Source organism: Thermobia domestica, chromosome 9 (assembly GCF_964235325.1).
Source record: "Thermobia domestica chromosome 9, izTheDome1.hap1.1, whole genome shotgun sequence".
Taxonomy (NCBI): domain Eukaryota; kingdom Metazoa; phylum Arthropoda; class Insecta; order Zygentoma; family Lepismatidae; genus Thermobia; species Thermobia domestica.
In genome coordinates, this window is record NC_137462.1 from 219,361,798 (window position 1) to 219,386,261 (window position 24,464).

Genomic DNA, 24,464 nt, shown 5'->3' on the forward strand with positions numbered 1-24,464 from the left:
CACAACTTTTATATTATCTCCAGTAACTTTTTTGTACAAAATCAGGGCATTCACCATTGATGTAGAAAGTAGTAATTCGAATGCCAGCTTGCAGTACCATTTCAAAGCTTTTCTTAGAGGAGATGAATACGCCGCCATTTGATCTGACATATCTACGATTTGATGTAGATCTGACATATCTACATCAGACGATTTTGCTTTGTTATATTCCACTATCATCTTAGGCTTCTCGATTTGTCCGCATGTGCGCTGCACATCTACAACTTCATCTGAATGTTTGGTCGACAGAACTAGAACGTTTCTTTTATCATTCCATTTTAACACCGTTATTCCTCTTTCATTTTGTTTAGCTACAACTTCATTTCTTTTGAGATTCTTGTTTACAACATCTTGAGGATTGCCCTTTCTGTTTGAACGCAGCGTCCCAATCAAATGAGTATCGGCATCTAAAAGTTTGTTTGCTAATTCAATACTTGTATACCGATTGTCCGTGCAAACTGTTCTTCCGGTGTGCAAAAGGGGTTCACAAAGAGCCATAACAACAGATGTAGGAGTTGTTCTGGTGTGTCCCAAGTTTTTACCAGCATATACTAAAAGTCTATATGTATAACCAGATCCACAACACAATTTAAACACTTTAATACCATATTTGTGTCTCTTTTGTTTGATATATTGCCGCATAATAAGTCTCCTTCGGAATGGTCTCATCCACACAAACTGTTTCAGATGGTGTGTAAGCTTTCTGAAAATTGTCAACTAACAAATCAATCAGGCCCTGAACTTTATGAAGCCGGTCTCCTGGAGGACACGCATTGTTGTCAGCAAAGTGGATCATACGAAGAAGCATTTCGAATCTGTTCCTTGACATGATAGAAGGCGCGAAAGTGTTTCTGAACATGTCCTCCTTGCTCCAATAATCTGACAACGATGGCATTTTCACTACTCCCATATACGCAACTAGACCTAGAAATTTTCTGATTTCATTTTTGTCAGTCGGTACCCAATCGTGTAATCTTGACGACGGTCCTACATCATAAACACTTGTTAACACTTGAGTGGCATACACATTAGTTTGATCAACTATCAAATTTATCATCTTATCATCCACCATGCAAGAGAAAAACTCACCAGGTTCACTCTGTGCTAAAGCTGCAGCAACGTTTTCCATAAATTGTATTACTTGCGCTTGGCATCCCGTAGGTTGTGTCCATTGCTGGTACATACCAGGTCTTACTTTCTTACTTCGTTGATGATAACGTGGAAGATTATGTGCTGTTGGCGTTGAAGATATACAACTGTTGGACGATATACTGCGTATATTTTCTCCTTGAGACGTAGAGGCAGAGGAGAGATCACATCCATCCGGGGAGAAGAAATATGTACTTTCTTCTTTACGTTACCACTTATATTACCACTTTCAGCTTCGCTGTCACTTGATGTACACCAAGAATTCTCATCCGAAACACTTTGTATATAATCTGAATCATCGTCGGAAGATATATCGAAGTTCTCATCAGACATGTCCTCATAAAGTGTATTTTCAATTTTTGATGGTGATACAAACAATTTACGTGGTTTCAGAGTCTTTTACGTTTAGACATATTGCAGTTTTATATACAACGCACTATAATTCCAACAAACGAAAAAAGGTTTCTTCGTATCAACAATGAGTTCTTGATGAAACAGACAAAACTAATATTTCAATATTTTCCACATACCAGGCTAGAGTAAGAGCATAGAACAAAAAAAAAAAAAATCACCAGAACCCGTGAGGTGTTGAAAAGAATAATAAAGATGCAAATCGGGACGGTGACCGACAGGCTGCCCGACGCGGCGCAGGCAAAGGAATTTTAAGTTCTACGCCGCGTCGGGCACGCGTGACCGACAATCAAAAATTTTTTTCTTCGAAACGGTCACTCTACGTGAACAAATAATATAATAAATAAACGTTTTAGAAGGAATGGGAACTTATGGTAATAAAGGCCTGAATGGAAAAATTCCATCGGAAAGCTTGGCAGTCAACGTGTTAAAAAATCTAAAACTTCCGAGACGGGTTTCGAACCACGAACATTGTAGTTATAGAACCATGACTTTATCCATTCTGCTGCGGAGAACTCTATGTACTCGTTTACTACGTTTCCTTTAGCTACGTTGAAAGCTAACTTAATGGGATAGTCCAAAAGTTGACTCGGTGGATGCGCCGTTCAGATAGGACGTAAACCTCTTCTAACTTAGTTACAATGTATCGTTGCGGATATAAATCATTGATCAGGTAAGGCGACTGCTTTGAAACAAATGCAGAGTATGAGAATTAAACCAGTCATATCTGTGGTTTCGTGTGGAGAAGAAACAAACTTGTGAACCAAAGGCTTAAGGACAACTCAAGTTATTAATATAAACTTTGCCGAAGATTATTCACTTATATCATCATAAAAGGAATACGAAAGAAGTTCTGAAACGAAGAAATATAACTTTGCAAAGGGAGGCAAAGAAACCTAAAGTAACGAGACTGAAGACGAATCATTTATCGCGTAGTGATTGTGGTTCAGTGTTGTTAATTGTCATCGATGTTTCTGTGTTCGTGTCCCTGTCGTTCCTAGGTAAAGCCAGTTAACCGAGTAAACCACGTAAAGCAAGTCAAGTGTAGTTAGGTCAAGTAAGTTGCTGAGGCACGTTCGGTGGCTCAGTTAACTTTTAAAAAAAGTGGTCAAGGCGCTGGATCAGTAATTTGGAGGTTCGTGGTTCGAATCCACGGCGGGCATTTCTTTTTTTACTTTAGGATTTTTGATGGCGATTGATCGACGATGACACACGTTTTATTATATTCAGATATTTGAATACTCGGATGTTTCAATACTTGAACTATCACATCTTCATGAATAATAATAGTAATAATCATAAACTAATAATAATAATTATTATCTCGTAGAAGATTAAAAGCTAGGAGCTAATTATCACTCAGTTCATACCATTACAAGCAGAAACGTGACATTTGACAATAATATTTTGGTTTTGTTTAATGTTGCCCATGAGACGAGAAATTTTTCATCTCGTTTCTAAAACAAACAAAAAAATGAGAATTAACATTTTACATTCGAGACGGGACAAGGCTAACTCGCGGTTGGAATAGAAGTGGTAGGACCATCAGGGCATACCCTCTGCATACGTCCCTACAACTAGCTAAATGTTCTAACGGAATGTTTCGAGGTAAATTTCATGTACAAAGTAGGGATACAGACCTCACAAGAGCCGTAAGAAATTTTGTTTTTAAGTAATGGTTATGCCGGCTAAGCTACAGAAGACGTCGATGATGAGAATGAAAGAAATATTGGAATAAAGAAAGTAGGAGGAAACGGAACCTGGAGAAAACCTACACACAGGGTGTTTGTTCAGCACAATGCCCACTAGGAGGGAGCTGGGTGGAAGAGGGTGAACCATTAAATTAACAACACTTCAGTAATAATAATAATAATAATAATAATAATAATAATAATAATAATAATAATAATAATAATAATAATAATAATAATAATAAATGGTATTAAAAGTTTTAAAGTTGCCCTAAAATTTGGCAAAACTTACTTAAACGTAGGGATTTCGGAGAGGGGGTTCCGTATCTTCAAGACAAGTCTCTGCAACTACCCACATTTTAAACAAAAGCTTTCCACTAAAGTTTCATGTAGAAGGTATTCTACTGTATGTTTTAAGGAAAATAACTGTAATAAAAATAACTGAACATCACTCAACAGTGAGACAAATAATAAACTAATTTTTAGGATATGCAGAGGTAATTATAAAATCTTTGCTACAAGAATACCTACACAGACCATAATTCAATGAGCTCTGAAATACAAAGTAACAAAAATCCTATAAGATTCAGTCTACAGAGCAATTGTTACTTAAAGAATGGACATACACTATTTCGAAAAAAAATGAAATGAAATCTTTGAGTTTTACGTCCCACGTGTATGCCGGTTAGGCTAAAGGAGACGGTGATGATGAGTGATAAATAAAATGGTGGAATAAAGAAAGTGGGAGGAAACGGGAGAACCCCGAGAAAACCCGCGCACACGGTGTTCGTCCACCACAAAGTCCACTTGGCGGGGGCTGAGATCGAACCCGGGACCCCAAGCACCAGAGGTGAACGCTCTACCACTAAGCCACCGTGGCCCCATATACTATGACGAGAAATGTTTACGATACTTTTCGTCTCGTCTCGATTCTCATCTCTAAAGCGAGACGATAATTTGAGTTAGCCTTGTCCCGTCTCGAATGTAAAATGTTAATTCTCATTTTTTGTTTGTTTAAGAAACGAGATGAAAAATTTCTCTTCTCGTGGGCAACATTAAACAAAACCAAAATATTATTGTCAAATGTCACGTTTCTGCTTGTAATGGTATGAACTGAGCGATAATTAGCTCCTAGCTTTTAATCTTCTACGAGATAATAATTATTATTATTAGTTTATGATCATTACTATTATTATTCATGAAGATTCGGTAGTTCAAGCATTGAAACATCCGAATATTCAAATATCTGAATATAATAAAACGTGTGTCATCGTCGATCAATCGCCATCAAAAATCCTAAAGTAAAAAAAGAAATGCCCGACGTGGATTTGAACCACGAACCTCCAAATTACTGATCCAGCGCCTTGACCACTGAACCACAATCACTACGCCATAAATGATTCGTCTTCAGTCTCGTTACTTTAGGTATTTTGCCTCCCTTTGCAAAGTTGTATTTCTTCGCTTCAGAACGTCTTTCGTATTCCTTTTATGATGATATAAGTGAATAATCTTCGGCAAAGTTTATATTAATAACTTGAGTTGTTCTTAAACCTTTGGTTCACAAGTTTGTTTCTTCTCCACACGAAACCACAGATATGACTGATTTAATTCTCATACTCTGCATTTGTTTCAAAGCAGTCGCCTTACCTGATCAATGATTTATATCCGCAACGATACATTATAACTAAGGTAGAAGAGGTTTACGTCCTATTTGAACGGCGCATCCACCGAGTCAACTTTTGGACTATCCTATTAAGTTAGCTTTCAACGTAGCTAAAGGAAACGTAGTAAACGAGTACATAGAGTTCTCCGCAGCAGAATGGATAAAGTCATGGTTCGATAACTACAATGTTCGTGGTTCGAAACCCGTCTCGGAAGTTTTAGATTTTTTAAATTCTTAATTCCTCAGTTCTCAAGATCTTTCTTTGCCTTCGTAATCATCTGATGCTCTAAAAAGTGTTGTCCACCTTAATTCGACAACTGCCTAATGTGATCCTCGCAGTTCGAAACCTTCCCTTCTTCTGTTTCACAAAATCACAATTTTCGTCATAATACGAATGTTGTCCGATCATTTTTCCCCAATTCTAAATCTGTGATATAAATCATCCCTCTCTGTCTCCATACTTGAATTTCTCTCTCTCTATCCCTCTCTCTCAATGTCGCCCAGGAACTCATATGGATTGAGATCAAACCTTCGACTCTTGAAACCAAATGTAAGCTCTCTAGCAATGTGCTATCGTAACTGTATAGTTTTTTTGTTGCTAAAAGCAGTGTCTTTTAGATTTTATTCGGGGGTGGGATATTCTCCGCCGACATAAGATTTTCAATTTTTTATTAGTGTATTACTATACATTTGATCAAACAATACGTATTTATAAAGCTCAAGGGAGGGGAATTACACCCTCCTGTTCTGCCCAAATGACCCTCCCCCTGGAACATTTGCTTGCAATTACTTAAAAGAAATGAAATGATGGATGTTTTGGATTTTTGGGCTTTCGGCATCTAAGGCCATTTAGCCCTTCACGATTTGAGGGATGACGTCCCTCGGCGAGCACACAATCCGGGGAAAGGGAAGGAAGAAAGGATTGGGGAAGGAAGGAAGCGGCCTGGGACCTATAAGTTAGGTACCACCCCGGCATTTGCCTGGTGTGAATGAGGAAAACCCAGGAAAACCTCATTCAGGGTGGCTGGCCTGAAAAAGCTGTTACATTTTTTCGACCGAGTGACCCCACCGGGAATCGAACCCGGGACCGCTCGCACCGAAGGCGAGAGCGTTAGCGACTACGCTACGCGGGGCCACAAGAAATGAAATGAATCGTTGAATAACACTCATTTCTGTCAGTAGATATTTTAGAGCTCTGTGCGTGCCATAGATTTCTTCGGAAACATCTTACTAGCTTGCAATCTTTAATGAAGGGGAAAGAATGAAACTAAAGGTCTTTACGAAGCTCTGGAAACATTGTGTGACTTTTTTTTTTAATTTTAGGCTCTTAAAAATATTTCAAATCAAACGAATGGAAAAGACTGTTTTAAAGCTATAACGTTGTAAACTTGATTCCTGTTTCTTTTTCAGCTGAATGGAAAGAGTGTATTACGTCACACTCACTGCTTTAGACAAGGAGAGGTGGAGGATGGGGAGGAGTTTTATTGAATACTAGAAGCAACTAATCGATTGAGACATGAATTTCTGGATGCATAAGAAAACGGGGCAAGAGTTTGTTATTAATTTGGACTTAGAATTCTTGTAACAATTTCTATGCCGCGAACTGTACAACCATCGAACTATGCCTTTCGCACAATGCTGCACATATTACCATAATAGTCTTGGAGCAAATAAAAAAGTTAGAAAAACACATATAAATCTATATAATTGTCTCGATTGATAGATGCTTTCACAATTCTTAAAAGGTGTAATTAAAAACAGTAAACATTGTTTCTGCTTTGAAAAGGACAAACATGCTTTCGCTTATAAACCACAAACACGGTTTCGGGCGGTTTTTGCGTTCGAAAAGAGCTTTTGCGGTTTCGGTTTTGAAAACCGCTTTTGCGGTTTCAGTTTTCAAAAAAACGGTTTTCTCGAAAACCAAAAACCGCAAATGTCACAAAAATTCAATAGCACTAATACTCAGGTCTAGGTTGCTCCAGATTAATGAACGTTCACTCGCGTTTCTCTGCGCGTAGTAGTGAGTCGTATCAATAAAAGGATTGATTACTCATTTTTGCCATCCGTTACGCGGTCATTTCGTTGTGGGTAACCTATGGCGCAGTATCCTAAACGCCGCGTAAGGGGCAAGCAGCAATGACAATTTCAATCAAAGTGCATTTGTGGATATTAATTTTAAAAAAGTTTCGAGTTGTATTTTCAAAGTCACAGTTACTAGAAAGGAAACGAAGGAAAGTCGAAACTTAGAAGATAATTACAATGAAATAGAACGAAATATGAAATGCATCTACGACTGAGACACAAATTCAGAACAGAATCTTTAATATTTGAGCGAGATTAAAACAAAAGACTAATTTTAAAAAACGGTAAACAAAGTAATACTGAAACCATGGGAACGAACGTATTGGAGCTGATGGATGTTGATTCGAATCCAGCAATATGAAGATTAGCACGACAAGTGCATATCACGTGTTGTCCAAGGTCATTGTAGATTGTTTGGCTTTAAGAACGAAATCAGACACCTGGCCCCTTTGTTTCCTTTATTTTTTTTATAAAAAAAAGTCCAGTCAGTCACGTCATAAAGCACGTCCATCTGGTTGCGTTTTCCACACCATCCATACGTGTCCTCTTTTGCCTTGACATAAACAAAACACATTCACATGTATACCCCCTTTCTATCAACGTTGAGTTGATTTTGTGTCTAACGTCCCTTTCAGTAGCGAAGCTATATGAGACGGGACCTACTGATTAACGTGGAATCCGAACCACATGAGCTCCCGCCGGGAATCGAACGCGGGTCTTCTACGCCAAAGGCGTGTACGCTATCCGCTTAGCCACGAAGGAGTTCTTCCTATTAACATATTAGTCTCCAAAATACTCGGTTTCTTCATTGCCACATTGTATAGTCAAGTGCTCCGATGGCATCCGGAAATGTATATTGTCCTTGCCACTCTCTCTTTGCTGTTTGCATGTTACTCACACTTGCCGGAAAAATCCAGTTTTCAGATTTCGCAATAATCGCATCCATTACACTTGTAGCAGTCATAGACACAATACTTTGAGCCACACCAGAATCTTCTGACACTGCGACCTGGAATCCCGGATCACTCACGTAAAGCAAGAAAACCCGCATCTTCTTGTTATTACGTAGTGCCCCACCCCAACCTTCGGTTGACTCTTCTAAAAAATGTTGTGCTAACCACTCTACATTTTCTTTCATGAACCTATAATGTTTTTTGTAATCACCATTTCCAACATTTCTATGCATCTTATAAGTTTTTCTACGCTGCAAAACAATCCTTCCGCCCCTTCCTGTCCCCCTCCGCCTTGACATAAACAAAATACATACACATATATACCCCCTTTGTATTAACGTCTCCAAAAAAAAAAAAAAATACTAGTTTTCTTCATTGTCACATGTGTACAATCAAGTGCTTCGATAGCATCCGGAAATGTAACATATATTGTTCTTTTCCACTCAGCCTTTGCTCCTTGCATATTACGCACACTTGCCGGAAACTTAATCAAGTTTTCAGATTTCGCAATAACGGCATCCATTACGCTTGTAACAGTCATAGACACAGTACTTTAAGATAGCATACGCGCTTTTGGCGTGGGAGACCCGGGTTCGATTCCCTGCGCGAGTTCATGTAGTTCAGATTCACGTTAATCAGTAAGTCCCGTCTCATATAGCCTCGCTGCTGAAAGGGATGTTTAACTCAAAATAAGCTCAACAGTACTTTGAGCCACACCAGAATCTTCTGACACTCCGACCTGGAATCCCGGTTCACTCACGTAACGCGCGCAAAAAAAAAAAAAAAAAAAAAAAGCATCTTTTCGTCATTACTTAGTGCACTATCTCGAGTTTCGGTAGATTCTCCAAAAAAATTATGTACTATCCACTCTACATTGGGTCATATCAATAAAACGGAGAAGTTACTCATTATTCCCAATTTTGTAGTAGTTACTCGCATTGGTATCAATAAAAAGAGAACTGAGCAATACTCGTCTCGGCTGACCTCGGAGAAGCCCCGCCCTTTTGAAGTAACCACACCTGTATTCTCGAGCCGAGTAACTACTCCGCGTTTGATATCAATAAAAATCAAAGACTCCTCTGTGATGCTAGTAACTTCTCCAAATTTGTGGAGCAAGCTAAATAGGTGACTCCGTGAGAAATATGGCACAGCATATAATTGTTTTGCTACGTAGAAAAACTTGTAAACTGCATAGAAATGTTGCAAATGGAGATTACAAAAAACAATATAGGTTCATGAAAGAAAATGTAGAGTGGTTAGCACAACAGTTTTTAGAAGAATCAACAGGGTGTTGCACTACGTAATGAGGAAAAGATGCAGGTTTTCTTGCGTTACTTGAGTAATCCGGGATTCCAGGTCGGAATGTCAGGGGATTCTGGTGTGACTCAAAGTACTGTGTCTATGACTACTACAAGTGTAATGGATGCGATTATTGCGAAATCTGAAAATGGATTATTTCCGGAAGTGTGCGTAATATGCAAACAGCAAAGACAGAGTGGCAAGAACAAGAACATTTCAGGGTGCTATCGGAGCACTTGACTATACACACGTGGCAATAAAGAAACCTAGTATTTTGGAGACGAATACACTAATAGGAAGAGCTCGTTCGTGGCTAAGTGGTTAGCCTTTGGCATGGGAGATCCGCGTTCGATTTCCGGCGGGAGCGCATGTGGTTCGGATTCCACGTTAATCAGTGGATCCCGTCTCATGTAGCATCGCTACTGAAAAGGACGTTAAACTCAAAATAAACTCAACTCAACGTTGATAGGAAGGGTGTATCCATGAGAATGTATTTTGTTTATGTCAAGGCGAAAGGGGACACGTATGGTGTGGAAAACGCAATCAGATGGACTTGCTTTATGACGTGACTGGCTGGACTTCTCTTAAAAGGAAACAAAGGGGCCAGGTGTCTGATTTCGTTCTTAAAGTCAAACAATCTACAAAGACCTTGGACAACACGTGATATGCGCTTGTCGTGTTAATCTTGATATTGCTGGATTCGAATCAACATCCATCATCTCCAATAGGTTTCCCCATGGTTTCAGTGTTACTTTCTTGTTTTCGTTTTTTTTCTTTTTTTTCTTTTTTGTTTATTCTCGCTCGAATATTAAATATTTTCTTTTGGATTTGTGTCTCAGTCGTAGATGTGTTTGGTATTTTGTTGCATTTCACTGTAATTGCCTTCAAAGCTTCGGCTTTCCTTCGTTTACTTTCTGGTAACTGTAACTTTGAAAGTACCACTGAAAACTCTTTTATAACATCCACAAATGCACTGTGATTGAAGCTGTCGTCGCTACTTGCCCGTTCCATGGTGTTTAGGATACTATGGCATAGGTTAAAAACAACAAAATGACCGCGCGACGGATGGGATAAATGAGTAATCACTTCTTTTATTGATACGACTCAATGCTACGCGCAGATGAAACGCGAGTGAATGTTCATAAATCTGGAGCAGTCTAGACGTGAGTAGTCGCTTGTTTTATTGTTACGAAATTGAGGGAGGAGATTACTCCTGCTGTAATTACTCCGATTCTCGAGCAGGACTTCTCAGGAGTAGTTACTTATTTTTATTGATATCACCCATTTTCTTTCTTGAACCTACAAAGTTTTTTTTTCTTTTTTTGTAATCACCATTTGCAACATTTCTACACAGTTTATAAGTTTTTCTACGTTACAAAACAATCATATACTCTGCCATATTTCGCAGAGTCACCTACTGAGTTTACTCCACAAATTTGGAGAAGTTACTCGCACCACAGAGCAGTCTCAGAATTTTATTGATACCAAACGCGGAGTAGTTACTCAGCTCGAGAATGGAGGTGTGGTTGCTCTAAACGGGAGGGGCTTCTCCGAGGTCAGCCAAGACGAGTAGCGCTCAGTTCTCTTTTTATTGATACCAATGCGAGTAACTACTTCAAAATTGAGCGTAATGAGTAACTTCTTCGTTTTATTGATATTACCCATTGTCTCAGTATTATTATAATTTTTTGCGACCTATTTTGTACTACATATTTATTCAATACAGAAAATATTACTTTGTCACTTATCATGTTTTACAACGGACGTGTTAAGTTTATAAGTCTATCTCTCGCATATCTGCATATATACGAGAGTTACAGGGTTTTCATAAAGTATGGGCGGATTTAATTCGCTTATAATTTACATAAAGATGCTCATATTGAAATCAAATAAAGTGCAAACGGTAGCGGAAGGATTAAATTTTTACCTGTAATCTGCACCAGCTCAGTTCATTCACCGCCACACCTCCAACTGGGCGCCATTTACGTCCAACATATCCAGGTACGAATCTCCATTCACGGTCTCCTCTTCAAAAAAGAACGGTCCAATGAGATGATCATAGGACACAGCGCACCAAACGTTCACTTTAGGGCTATCTCTCTCTCATGTGTCTCAAATTCCTTTGGGTTTTCCGTGCCCCAAACGCGACAGTTGTGTCGGTTAACCTTCCCGGAGACATGGAAGGTTGCCTCATCTGAGAACATGATGGCTGAAAGGAGAACGTCGCCATGTTCCAACTGCCAACATGTTCCAACTAACAGTGTTGCCAACTAAAAATTTAATCCTTCTGCTACCGTTTGCACTTTATTTGATTTCATTATGAGCATTTTTATGAAAATTAAATCCGTCCAGACTTTATGAAAACCCTGTATATATATATATATATATATATATATATATATATATATATATATATATATATATATATATATATATATATATATATATATATATATATAACATGTGTGTAACGCAGGTAGAACGCATTGAGATCAATTTGATGTCAGGAGACCGAAGCACAAGAGTTGTTATTGATGATTCAAACAACCGGCACCCATTAGTCATGCAACAATAAGCAAGTTGACCAAGAAATTCAGAGAAACAGGGTCCGTAGCCAACGAACAAAAATCAGGCAAACCATGCACGGCAGCTGAAGAGACAACATCTATGTCAATGTTGGCAGCATTTAGCAAGAGTCCGAATCGAAGCCCTCGTCGTTTGTCCTAGGCAAGAGTTATTAGTCCCACATCCATCATACGTATTTTCTCCCTGCATAAGTAGCATCTCCACAAGCTGCAATTGCATCACCACCTATTAGAGGATGATTTCGATCGGCGTTTGAAATTCGCAGAATGGACAACAGAACAAATACGTCAAAATCCCCGTTTCGCCTACGAAGTCTTATTCACAGCTGAGGCCAACTTTCTGGTGAGGTGAACAAACAGAATATCCGTTACTGATCGGACACCAATCCCCATTGGTGTGAAATATCTGTTGGCATTCCTGGAAGTTATTCTGTGGTGTGGTGTGTGACAGATCCGTGTAGTGGGTCCTTTGTTTATCAATGGTACCTTAACAGCAATCGAGTATCGTCGAATGGTGGAAGAAGATATCTTGCCATTCCTGTTATCTCAAGATGGGATATTCTTTATCTTCTACCAACACGATGGTGCCCCTCCTCATTATAAAAATTGTGTCCTTGAATATTTAGATGTGCAGTTTCTCAACTCGGGGATCGGTAGATGCAGTGCTGTGGAGTGGCCACCACGTTCCCCTCACCTCACTCTCTTAGATTTTTATCTTTGGGGACATTTCAAGTCAATTGTGTATTCAGTGAAAATTAGGGATATTAAAAATCCTAAAGGAACGCATAACAAACGCGTTGCAAGCACACCTGAAAGCAATTTGAGCAACACCTTGTATGAATGGGGAAAAAGATTGACTCTGATAATTTAACGAATGAACAACACATTGAACACATCCTTTAATCGGGAGAATTGTGTGGAATGTAACTGACTTTGGGGAAACCAAAAAATAGTCATAACTTCGTTATGGTCAGTGATAAAACAAAAAGAAACACAGCATTGAATACCATACAAAATTCCAGATGAGAAAAATGTATCGCAACATATGGTTTTCAGTTAAGAAAATTAAAGTGAATTCAATTTGGCGGCCATCAACATCACGATGTCCTAAAAGTTTTCCTCCTGCACTACTAACGCAGTGTTACTAATGAAATTCTTTTAAAATCCTATCTTTTATTTGGGCGTTTCCATAATTTTGGATATATAAATGGGAAAAAAGCAGGATATATATATATACACACAATAGAAGTTTCCAAACGCAGAACTAATTATTCTAGTATCATGGTTAATACGTCATTTTCTTCAGAATAGAACAAGCTTCCAAATAGTGCCAGACACATATGTTCATAATGTACAAAAAAGAAAAATTTAGGATAAATAGGGAATTTTCTTCTTTTGGAGATATGGCGCCATGGAGTGCTCCTGGCCACAGATACTAGAAAATAATCTACCTGGAAAAATATTATGTCCTATACGTAATATGTATCCCAAATTTCGCTGCAATATCTAGAATAGATACAATGGAAACATTTCTCAATCCTGTTTAACAATACAAAAGAGATACTATTAGGGAATCGAACCCAGCAACAACACATTAAATTTGGTCAATTTGCCCTGCTTCTGATTTGAAGTTGGAAATTATAAATAAATCATCTAATGCTTGACTCTTCACGCAGGCTTTCTATCTGGACTAGCCTTAAAATAAAGGCTTTCAATTTGTTTTGGGCAACAGGAAGTAAGCGGCCGGTTAGTAGATAAGGTTACCGCATTGGTTTCCTATTCAGGTGGCTCGAGTTTGAATCCTTGCACGTCTGAAATTTTTAACATACTTCAATTTCAATTTCAATCCATACTCAGTATGGTATGCAAGATCTTCTCCTCTGAAGAAGGAAAGAGATACTAGAATGACGGAGAACTATTTATAGAGTAGGATAGAGTAGGTAACGAAAAGAGATAAAGATTTACAATCTTATTTCTTTCAATTGTTCCAAATTTGATAGTTTCAATTAATTTCAATCAGTTTCTAACTCATGCATAATCAGTGTTCCTTCTTTCTTCTCAAATACAGAATGTAGGAAAATAATACATCATCCACACAACGCATTGTAATGTCAGTGATATATGGATCTTATTGGAAAACATGCTCCAAACAAGATAGATTAATCTTAAAGCACAGATTTTTGTATGTGTGGTATGTGCATCTGTGCATAAATTCCACAGCAAAAGCCTGTCTGTGTTCCACAGTCTTGCACTCTGTCGTTTACTGATTGAAATAGGTGTAAATTCGGTTCAATCTCTTCAGGCGTTTTTGAAAACAGCGAACGCACTGGACCCGACCTAATGGAGTTAAAGCAGTCATAGCGGAGATATTTTTGTTGCTGACTACCAAGAATTAAATCCTGTATCAGGAATAGTTTCTTGTGTGATGCTCTGAATTCACAATGAATGGATCAAAAATCAAGTCAAAATTTTGAAACTCTCCCTGAAGTACTTTTCGAGTTTCTGCTGCAGGGTTTGTAAATGTTCTTTAATTAAATTCATAACAACTTTATTACAGTTAGGAAGTCGACAGACATTTGGGAACACTCGAACGACTCATTTTCAATTCTCTTTATCCACAAATTTAGCTCATTCGTAAATCCTTTAATGTTATTCGTACCCATAGTAAGCACATTTTTGTTCTTATCTTATATTTTTATGTTCAACTAATTCAAATGTATGAAAATATCGGAAAAATATGCCAGGTTACATACTATCGAAACAAATCCGCGTAAGTACTCATGCCCTTCAATGGTAAAAAAAATGCACAGATCTCCTTTAAGTTCAAACATTCGCTTTAACACCTTCCCTAATGATAAGCATCGTATTTCTAGATGGATGGGATAGAAGGGATGTACTATGCTCTGATTCCATTTTCTGACACAAAACGAAAAAAAGCCGTCAATTTAGGGTTCGCGATTTTATAAATTTTAAGACTTTTACTTCTTCGTTCAGCACAACTTTGAAAAAAGATGGCAAGGACTAACCAACAATATCTTCACGGTGAATGAGGCACTGCTCACATTATATGTTAGGATTTGCTTCGGGCATTTTAACTGCAAATCCTTTCACTCGGCTTGTCATGGAAATGGACCCGTAGCACAGACACAATCCTTCCATTTTAATTCATTATGGAGCGCACATTTATTAGTTAGACGAAGTATTTCTACACTGATGGCTCGCTTAAAAAGTTCTTTGCAAAGAAAGAAATTAGTAATTTGCTATTTTCATCGATATAGCAAATGTAAGAAAGAAGCTGTGAATGGCCGCTAATATCAGCAGATTCGTCGATCTGAAGTGAGAACTTCTAACCGTTATATACCTTCTTCATAATGTCCTCAATGTCGCACCATGTCAATTCGGCGACTGATAGTGTCAGCAGACAGGAGAATTTTTCAAATTTTACTAGCAGCTTCTGATTTAAACCCAGGATCATTTTTACTATTTCTTTACAAGCAGGCTTCACCATATCAGATATTGCGTGTGATTTCTTTATTTTAGTATAAGCTCAGTTACCTTATGACACTTCCTCTACTTTTTCTCAAATACCTACTATAGCTGTTATCAACTTTTTTTATTATTATTTTTCAACAACCGACGAAAATAGTAGACATCTTTGCTCGCCAGAGAAGAATATTTTTGATAAATGTTGTTTCGATTTACAGGAAGCCATAGCAGCATTACTGATAAGGAACGGACAGATGTCATTCGCACATCCGAATCAAATCTAGTCCATTTGATAAAAATAACATAAGTATGTTCATGCACAAAAACTTAGGTGCCATGGATAACGGAGTAAGTCCCTGGGGCCCATTATCCATGTTACTAAAAAGAAAATCGTAGACTCGCAGTAAAATAGCTATTGGTGCTCATAACGTACCTGAACAAGGAAAATTCCCTCCCATCAACTTTGGTCTTCCTCTGGAGTGGCCTTGGGTAAAAAGCATATAATCCAAACGTATCTCGAAAAATACTATAGGGCTTAGGAAACCGGTGTACCAAGTTTCTTTTTGATAGACGGAATAGGTATGAGAGGGAAGGTTTTATACCAATACACTCTGTACACAAACAGAACCTATGACCTGACCTATAAAGAGAATATAATATAAATATATATAAACACAGTACTATTTATCCTGATATGAAGATTTGTACCACATTCTCTGTAGAATGAAGCAATCATTTTAAACAGCAACTGGGCTACAGTTGAATTGGGACAAACCCACGTTATCCACTAATCCCCCCCCCACTCCGATAACCTTTTGTTCACTATTTCGTTCTTACTGTATCATACTATATTTCCTCTCTTGTTTTAAGGATATACCTCCTATCCGTATGCCTCCTAGTATTTTCAAGGTACAGTTTAATTGTGTACTCCCACCAGTGTGCGACTTTTACCAGAGGGGGATGAGGGGAAAATCCCCTCTAAAGAATTGGATGTCTCCGATAAGCTTCAAAATTCCCCCACGTTCAATTTCTCGGATGTGCAGGGGGGCTATAAAATGTCATTTAATTCGCATTCTGACTCCTACAGGCTCCGGTGACGCTTTAGAGGACGCACAACTTCGCAATAGAGCTATTTTGGAAGACATTTTTGCGACTTATTCCCAATTTCCTTCTCCTCATATCACAGAACAATATGTGTGATAACTATTGAAACGTTTGCTTCATTCTACAGAGAATGTGGTACAATTCTTGATATCAGGCTAAATAGTACTGCATTTATATTTTTTCTATTATGTTCTCTTTATAGGTCAGGTCATAGGTTCGATTTTGTATGTAATACCAACCGTGAAGTCAGGAGATAACAATAAGGAAGTGAGGAGGTGTATCTAATGAAAAACAAAGTGTAATTGCAGTTAAAGATGAGTAAAACTGAACTTAAGATTTATGATACTCCCTCCCATTCCACACAGTTTAGTAATTTATAATTAATCCCTCGTCAATATTTTTCATTGCCGTGTAAGTAAGAATTGTGAAATGAAATCTTTCAGTTTTACACGTTTCACATGGTTATGTATGACTTGTAGGCTAAAGGAGGTGGTGAGGATGAGAGTGAATGAAATAGTGGAATGAAGAAAGTGGGAAGAATCGGATGAAACTGCAAGAAAACCCACTTACTGTGTTCGTCCACCACAAAACCAATTTGGCACGAGCTGAAATCGAACCATAAGCCCAAGTAACTTTTAATCTAGGAAATAATTAGTGATAGTGAAATAATGACATTGGAGATTTTATTAATAACCTTACCTTGTACAACAGAAATCTACATATTCTTATGTTTAATCGGTACCTTAATTTTGATTTCATCGGGTTCCCTGATTCAAAACATCGTAACACAAGAATTCAAATCAGAAAGACTCAACAGGCAAGTATACATGTAATATGGTCTACAGAATGAATAATAAATAAAATAAAATAAGCTGATAATAGCAAAAATATCTAAATTTGCGATCACGATACATGTTTTCCTTCCTACCTGAAAATATACAACTGTATTCACTAAAGAGAAGTTCACATTTTCAAAGGAAGTTCAGCATCAAATTTAATAGTTTTCCAATACACGGTAATTCCCATCGATGAAAAATGACAAATATTTATTAAATGATGCCTCGAAGAAAAAATAAATCTTTAGATTTCATGCTCCTTTACAGTAGGCAGCATACAAAAACACATAGTCATTGAAAATTTAATTTCTGTCCTCTATATTCATTTAAAGAATGCCAACAAAATGCCGATTGTCGAAGGAGGCAGGTGCTTCTCTACTCGAAAAAAAATAAACTTTCTTCGGAACACTATGAGAGAAGAAATACTATTTGCGGTAGCGATGCTCTCTATTTACAGAGACTTGGTAAGCAGCATTCCAGATTTCAATCACAAGACAATTGACCCGCTACTGCCCATGCGCTAATTTTTGTTTGTTTGTTTCTGTTTTTCTGGCTTAGCCTTTTACTACTTGCATCGTGGATGGAACATTCCGTACAAGGAATTTGTGCATCTTGAAAATATAAAGTAGTTCAGTAATAATAACAGAAAATAGCAAGAGTAACTACTGATTAGCAATCAATATTCAGACTACTTCAGATCACAGCTGAGGTAGAACTGAAATAATTGTAAGAGGTAGGATCTACGCTCTTCGAAGGACGTGACATAGGCCTACATATCACACCAATTTCTTTAAACTGATGTCTAACAATGGGTGTGCGCATCGATACAGTAAAAAAGTAATAAAGTTGAAAAAGCACTGACAAAAAGGGTCAAATACCAGAACATCGTAATAAATAGCAAAATACAAGTAGAGTTTTACTAAGCCCAGTAGTTTTTTTTTTAATTTTAATTTTTATTTTATTTTATTTTATTTTTTATTTTATTTTATTTTTTATTTTTTTTATTTTATTTTATTTTATTTATTTTTTTTGCGTGGAAAGGATGTGAGCAAAACATGCGGTATCAAAAGAACCACAAATCGCAGCGGTAGCGAACTAATTTAGGATCTAATAACATCTGTGATGTTAATAAGTTACATTTAATTACTTAAATACATAAAAAATTGCGGCATGCTAAATAATAAACAAGTGCCATCTTAAATAATCAGAGGCAGAGAATGACATGTTATATAAGTACATGAAAGACAGTAACTGCGATAGAATTAAAAAAGAAACTACAAGTAATAATTTCGTACAATAGATTAAAGTTCGCGTCACAACCTTCACCTTTCCGTAGTACACAAGTTGCAGATCGTTGCTTCAGAGATCCTTAAGAGATACTTGATATTACATTGTAATATGACAACACCATCAGTGTTCAAGACAAATGCCCGATTATCGATAATTTTTTAAGTTTTTAATTAGTTCGAACAAGTGAAACTTCTCTTTCTATTACGAAAATATTATGAATGCAAATAATATATGTTTAAGGACATCCCGTGAGTACCAAAATGCGATCAGAGAGAAAATCTGAGAAACGCCCACAGAATAATTATTTTTGACTTTTTGTATTTTCGGATTTTCCTGAAACTGTGTTACATTCATTGTTGGTCTATTCAATTGTCTTCGGCACAAGAATAAAACTTTATAAAGTATGAAGGCACTATTTCGGTATTCAGTTGCGCGAAAGACAAAAGTTTACTGATAGTGACAGCATTGATATGAGGTAAGCGTGAGAGAATACGAAACTGTTTCTCACATTTCGCCCATTTATGATTACTAAGTATTTTCGTGTGCGTACAGAAAGTAGGCTTACAAAAATGTTTAGCAAAAATGTTTATTACGTTCATTTCAACATAACTTTGATTTGAAGGAGTAATTTTACTATGATTTTCGGTTAAATTATGAATAATTACATTTCCTATTAAAAGTGAAGAAAAAAGAAAGGAGAAAAATATTCGCATCAAAGTTACTGACAGATAATAAAAGATCTCAGACACCCGTACACTATCTCTGACACATATGCCACAACAAATCACTTTAAACTGATGTCTTGATATCAATTTAGAGAAAACTAATTCAAATAACAAACTTGCTTTTTATTCTTCATTTTACATTCATGGATATTTACGATTGCTTAAGATATTCTAGGAAATCTTAACAATATATGTCACCAACCTACCTATAGGAGGTTCCGACAACTTTTTGCCACCATTTGATTGGTCCGTTACCGCGTTTTCAACAGGTTGAACCGCCTCTTTCGTTGTATTACACCCCATGGTCAATATTTGGTAAACTTCTCTAACAATCAGAGGTCACGGTCACCATGTGATTACGCCACTAACTTCGCGAAAGCAAAACAGATGGTTATTTTCTTTAAATTTACACACACTTTTATCACAATTCACAAATAAATATTATATTTGAGTCTTTAATTAGTTGAAAAATATATTAGATGCACTATAACGAAGAAAATGAACACTATCACTTGATCACAAACACCGTATACTATTCACTCCGCGCACGAGCTTTACACGTTTCAAAGTTGTAACGAACCGGACGCGCACTCGATGTTCCGTTTAAGGCGCGAAGCAGTATTCAACTGTTGGAAGTCCCCTGTGCACTCAGTCGATAGACACACCCAACTAACTCTCCACTCGATCTCAACACGAAACTCCCCATCAAGTCACGTGACTACATTATATTTCTCCCTTCCCCTTCTTTTACATCTTCCTCTCCTCTTCAATAGCATCACTACAACTATCACATATTTACATAGGGATATATTTCCCTTGTTATATTCCTGAAGAGTTACGCATTAACCTATGCGTATTGTTATTATCTAAGAGTAACTGCCTCTAACAGTGATAGCATATGTTCAAAGAGTTGGTAATGCCTGTTTATTTGCTTAGTTCTATAATTACGAGTGAACTAGTTATATGGAGAAATTTGCATTTCGGTTGAATTAATCGTGATCTGCATTCTAAATATATATATATATATATATACAACAAAGCAGTATCGTTGAAGAACTATGAACAGCATTAAAAATTCTGTATGCTAAGTTGCATCATATGATGATGTGCACAAAATTTCATGCATGGATTTTCTAGAGATATTTCGTTAACTTCCGGATTATCATTATTATATACTGTATGTTTACATATATTATTTGTGGTCACCTGAATTAATGTGAAAGGCAAATTTATATAATAGGTATTTTATAAACAAAAACAAATCTTTAAAAGGCATATTTTAGACTAGTCACAAATGAAACGAAATGAAATCCTGTACTATTAAAGAGACGGTGATAATGAAAATAAATGAAATGGTTCAATTATAAAAGTGAGAGGAAACGAGACATCTCCAAGAAGATACAAGCACAATAGTGTGTTGAACACAAACAAAGCTCCATTCCCGCGAGCTGGTATCGAATTAAGGAACCCACGCAGCAGAGGTGGACGCTCTACTACAGAGTCATCGCAGTCCCAGTAACTAGATTAGCCACGTTATGCCTGGTTTAGGCCCATTTAACGGTAGTAATTTATATGCTCATCTTGAAAATTTCCTTCCTTCGCTAAACCTAATATTGAACAATTGTTCAAAATTAATTCGATGATCTATATTCTCTGCCAACTACTAAACTTTTAAACATCAGGAATACTTCCTATACTCACTTTATGTCCACATCAAAATCAGCAAAATTCTTAAAACATCAGTTCAGCGAATATGCTTCGATTAGTTAAGACAAATATCAACATTTCATAATCTAACTATGCGAATCTATCCTGCTACGTTCCTATTGAATACTACTCAAATTTAGACGTTATTACGTTTTAATAGCCCACATTAATGTTAAGTTAGCCAAAATATAAGATCGAAATCCTGAAATATGGCAACGCGAATCTTTCCTGCTGAAATATCTGAATTCCTACATTACTGCTTAAAAATCAAAACCGAACGTTACTCATGACTCAAATACCTAAACCCTGTTCGGCCTAAGCTCTAAATTGCGATAAACAAAGCCACGTGAAACTAAATCTCGCTAATTTGCTGTTGGCCAACCGACGCTTGTACTCCTCCGCAAAATAGTTAATATGATTTGATTATTACTTTTACTATGAAGCTCCATATAAAACTGCTACATTATTATAAATGACAAAAATATAATACGGCTTATCTAATAATACTGCAATCAAGTGTGGTTAATGAAACGATAGAAATAAACACTAAGCACGCACAGTAATAATGGCGCCAATTCAACTGTGGACGCGTGTTCTGCTTTCAAGCCTAAAAGAAGGCTGGCATGAATCCTGGTTCCGCGAGTGTTGTTGTGAAACACCAACAAGCTAAATCTTTACTCACTAAGCAGCAATTGTTTACCAGCGAAATTCAAATATATACCGGTATATATATATATATATATATATATATATATATATATATATATGTGTGTGTGTGTGTGTGTGTGTGTGTGTGTGTGTTTTAATCTTTCCAGATTTTTTCTTTTTTTCCTTCTTTTGTGCTGCTGCTGTAGATATCTGGACAATATGGACAACACAAGACAATATTGTCAAAATGCACGTGTGTAATTTGCTCCTCCCCGTGGGGATTGGGAGTAATACATCACTAGCCAATCGTATTTGTGGCAAGCGGAAGGATACAAATATTTTGTTTATCGGAGTTTAGAGTTTACGCTGAACAGGGAATAGCATTGACGTCAAATTGGCGAGGCATAATTGAACAATTTCAAAATTAGGCAATTTGACTATGCAAATCGCTTTTACTATGTTCTTCCTCAAAAGTGCTCGAAATACACTGTTATTCACGTTTTAAATAGAGTTATATCCCTTTATAAGTAGTTAATTTTTGTCTAATTAAGTCAGGGAAATTATTTGAATGGTTCCTGGTTCAGGACCCACAATTCCTAGCCCAGGGGTATATAGGACATCCCCTCTAAATTTAGCAATGGTTCGTTAGTTCATTCCTCAAATTTCGGTAGTGGTGTATAAGCCCACATCTTAAATTTTGGAAATTTACCAAAACTAATACTTTTGTATGATAATATGCGACCAGGATAATATAGTATGTATTTTTGTATGTTTGGTTGGTACATCTTGTTCCCTTCTATGGGTAAAAAAATTGCCACAAATTCAAATTTTGGAAGTTTTTGACCGAATTTATCCTCTTTCATCAGGCTTTATCACTTTATATGGTTATGTAGATTAGTATAGGGGACCAGTCTCTTTCATAGCCATGGGTATCTTGATGCCCCCCTCCTAAATTTCGGGAGAGGTTTCTTGGCCCAGACGGAAATTGCCCAAACTAAAAATTAATAATCGTTCTCTGTAACTCAGTATATATTTCTGTAAATTTGGGTAGTCCAACTTGTATCCTCCATGGATAAATATTGCCAATAAATATACGCAAACTATACTGTAAACACGTAGTCTGTTTTTGTGGTAATTTATCCTCTGGGCTGTAGTTCTTTGCATCATATGGTCATATGAGCGAATACAGGGACCAATTCTCTTTCATGGGACATGGGTGGTTTAATCCTTCTCTGTAAAAGTTTGGAAGGGATGCACATGGCCCACCATTCAATTTGGGAATTGTCAAAAAGTAAAGATGCATAATTGTTCTCTACAGTTCCGGTATTTATTACTTCCCTAAATTAGGGGATCGAACTCGCTTCTTTCAGGGAAAAATATAGTCAAGAGTATAAACGTAAATATATGTATTGCTATGTGGTCAGGTTTTCTCTTCATTTATCTTAACATATGATGAAGTTTTGTTGCATTATACGAGTATATTGAATGGATACAGGGACTAATTATCCTTTCACTGATAGAGCATTCACCTATGGTGCATGAGGTCCTTGGTTCGATCCCAGCTCGCGCCAAGTGAACTTCATAGTGAACAAACACCGTATGTGAGGGTTCTTTCGTTTCCTCCCACTTTAGTCATTCCACAAATTCATTCATTTCTCATCGTCATCGTCTCCTTTAGCCTAGCCGGCATAATCGTGGGATGTAAAACTTAAATATTTCATTTCATTTTTGCTCAATTATCCTTCATAACCTAATGATACTTGGTGCACTCCTATCAAATTTTGGGAGGTGTAATTCTGGCCCATCTTTAAATTTGAGAATTATCAAGAAATACTAATGTTGTTACTCTCTACCTACCTATAAACGACGCATGTTGTTCCCTTCTATGGGTAAAAATGCCACAATATACTGTACATTAGTAATACGTTTTATCATGTGATCGATTTTTAACGTAATTTATTCACGTACAAGATGCTTTATTACAAGATACAATAAGATGGATGAATTAGTTTATTCTCTCGAAAAGGATAGGGGTACTATGATATACCTTTATGAAATTTTGAGAGTTGTACATTGACCTACCCTCAAATTTTGAAAAATATTAAAACTAAAAATTAATAAATATTATCTAGGATTAAGGTATATACTACTGTAAATGAGATGGATAATCTTTCTCTTCCTGCTTAGGATAGTCATAAATATAAAGTGTTCATAAAAGTTAGGATATCGCATGAATATGAAATTCAAGCATTAAACGTTACGTATCTGCAGAGCCGTAGCTAGGGGGTGAGAGGGACGGTTGCTCCGGGCGCTGATAACAAGAGGGCGCCGAACGGGCATGAAGAAAAGAAAGTGTTGGAGATGAGTAAACAACGCGTCGCCTCTAAAATGTATTGGCGCCCTATAATATTGTTGTCAGTTTGTCAAAACAGATTTGTAAAAATTTTCTTGCTCGCTCCGCTCGCAACACAAACGTTTCAATAAGACACAAGTTTTTACTTAATACCTTGAAAAGTTACTATGTGATCTGTTAATAACGATGTGATATACAAGATGGTGAGTAACGATTTATAGTCTACTAGAAGTGTTTTCAAAATCCGAAACGGTCAAAGCCTGAAATAAGTGTTTGGCATTTTGATGGTGATAAGTTTGCTTAGTTAATCACTCTTTTCTATCCAATCGGATTAATCACGACGTTGAGAATGAATGTATGAAAATGATAGGAGTGAAGGGACACACGCAACCTGCTGTTTGAGCGAGAATATTAGAATTGAAGATAAACGAGAGGAATAATAA

General features: G+C 36.9%; 1 protein-coding gene and 1 non-coding gene across 3 annotated transcripts in view; both read right to left on the bottom strand.

Moving 5' to 3' along the window:
• The window catches only part of LOC145660602 (uncharacterized), a 1,167,369-nt gene extending 1,147,376 nt beyond the window's left edge, over positions 1 to 19,993 (bottom strand). For both annotated transcript variants that reach the window (XM_081725864.1, XM_081725863.1), the window contains exon 1: positions 19,520 to 19,993. In XM_081725864.1, coding sequence (XP_081581990.1) covers positions 19,520 to 19,616 — 97 coding nt within the window. In that variant the 5' untranslated portion in view covers positions 19,617 to 19,993. The remainder of the gene's footprint in view (positions 1 to 19,519) is intronic.
• TRNAR-UCG (transfer RNA arginine (anticodon UCG)) lies at positions 6,014 to 6,088 on the bottom strand. The gene has a single exon. It is a non-coding gene; the product is annotated as a tRNA-Arg (tRNA).
• Positions 19,994 to 24,464: the final 4,471 nt, after the last annotated feature.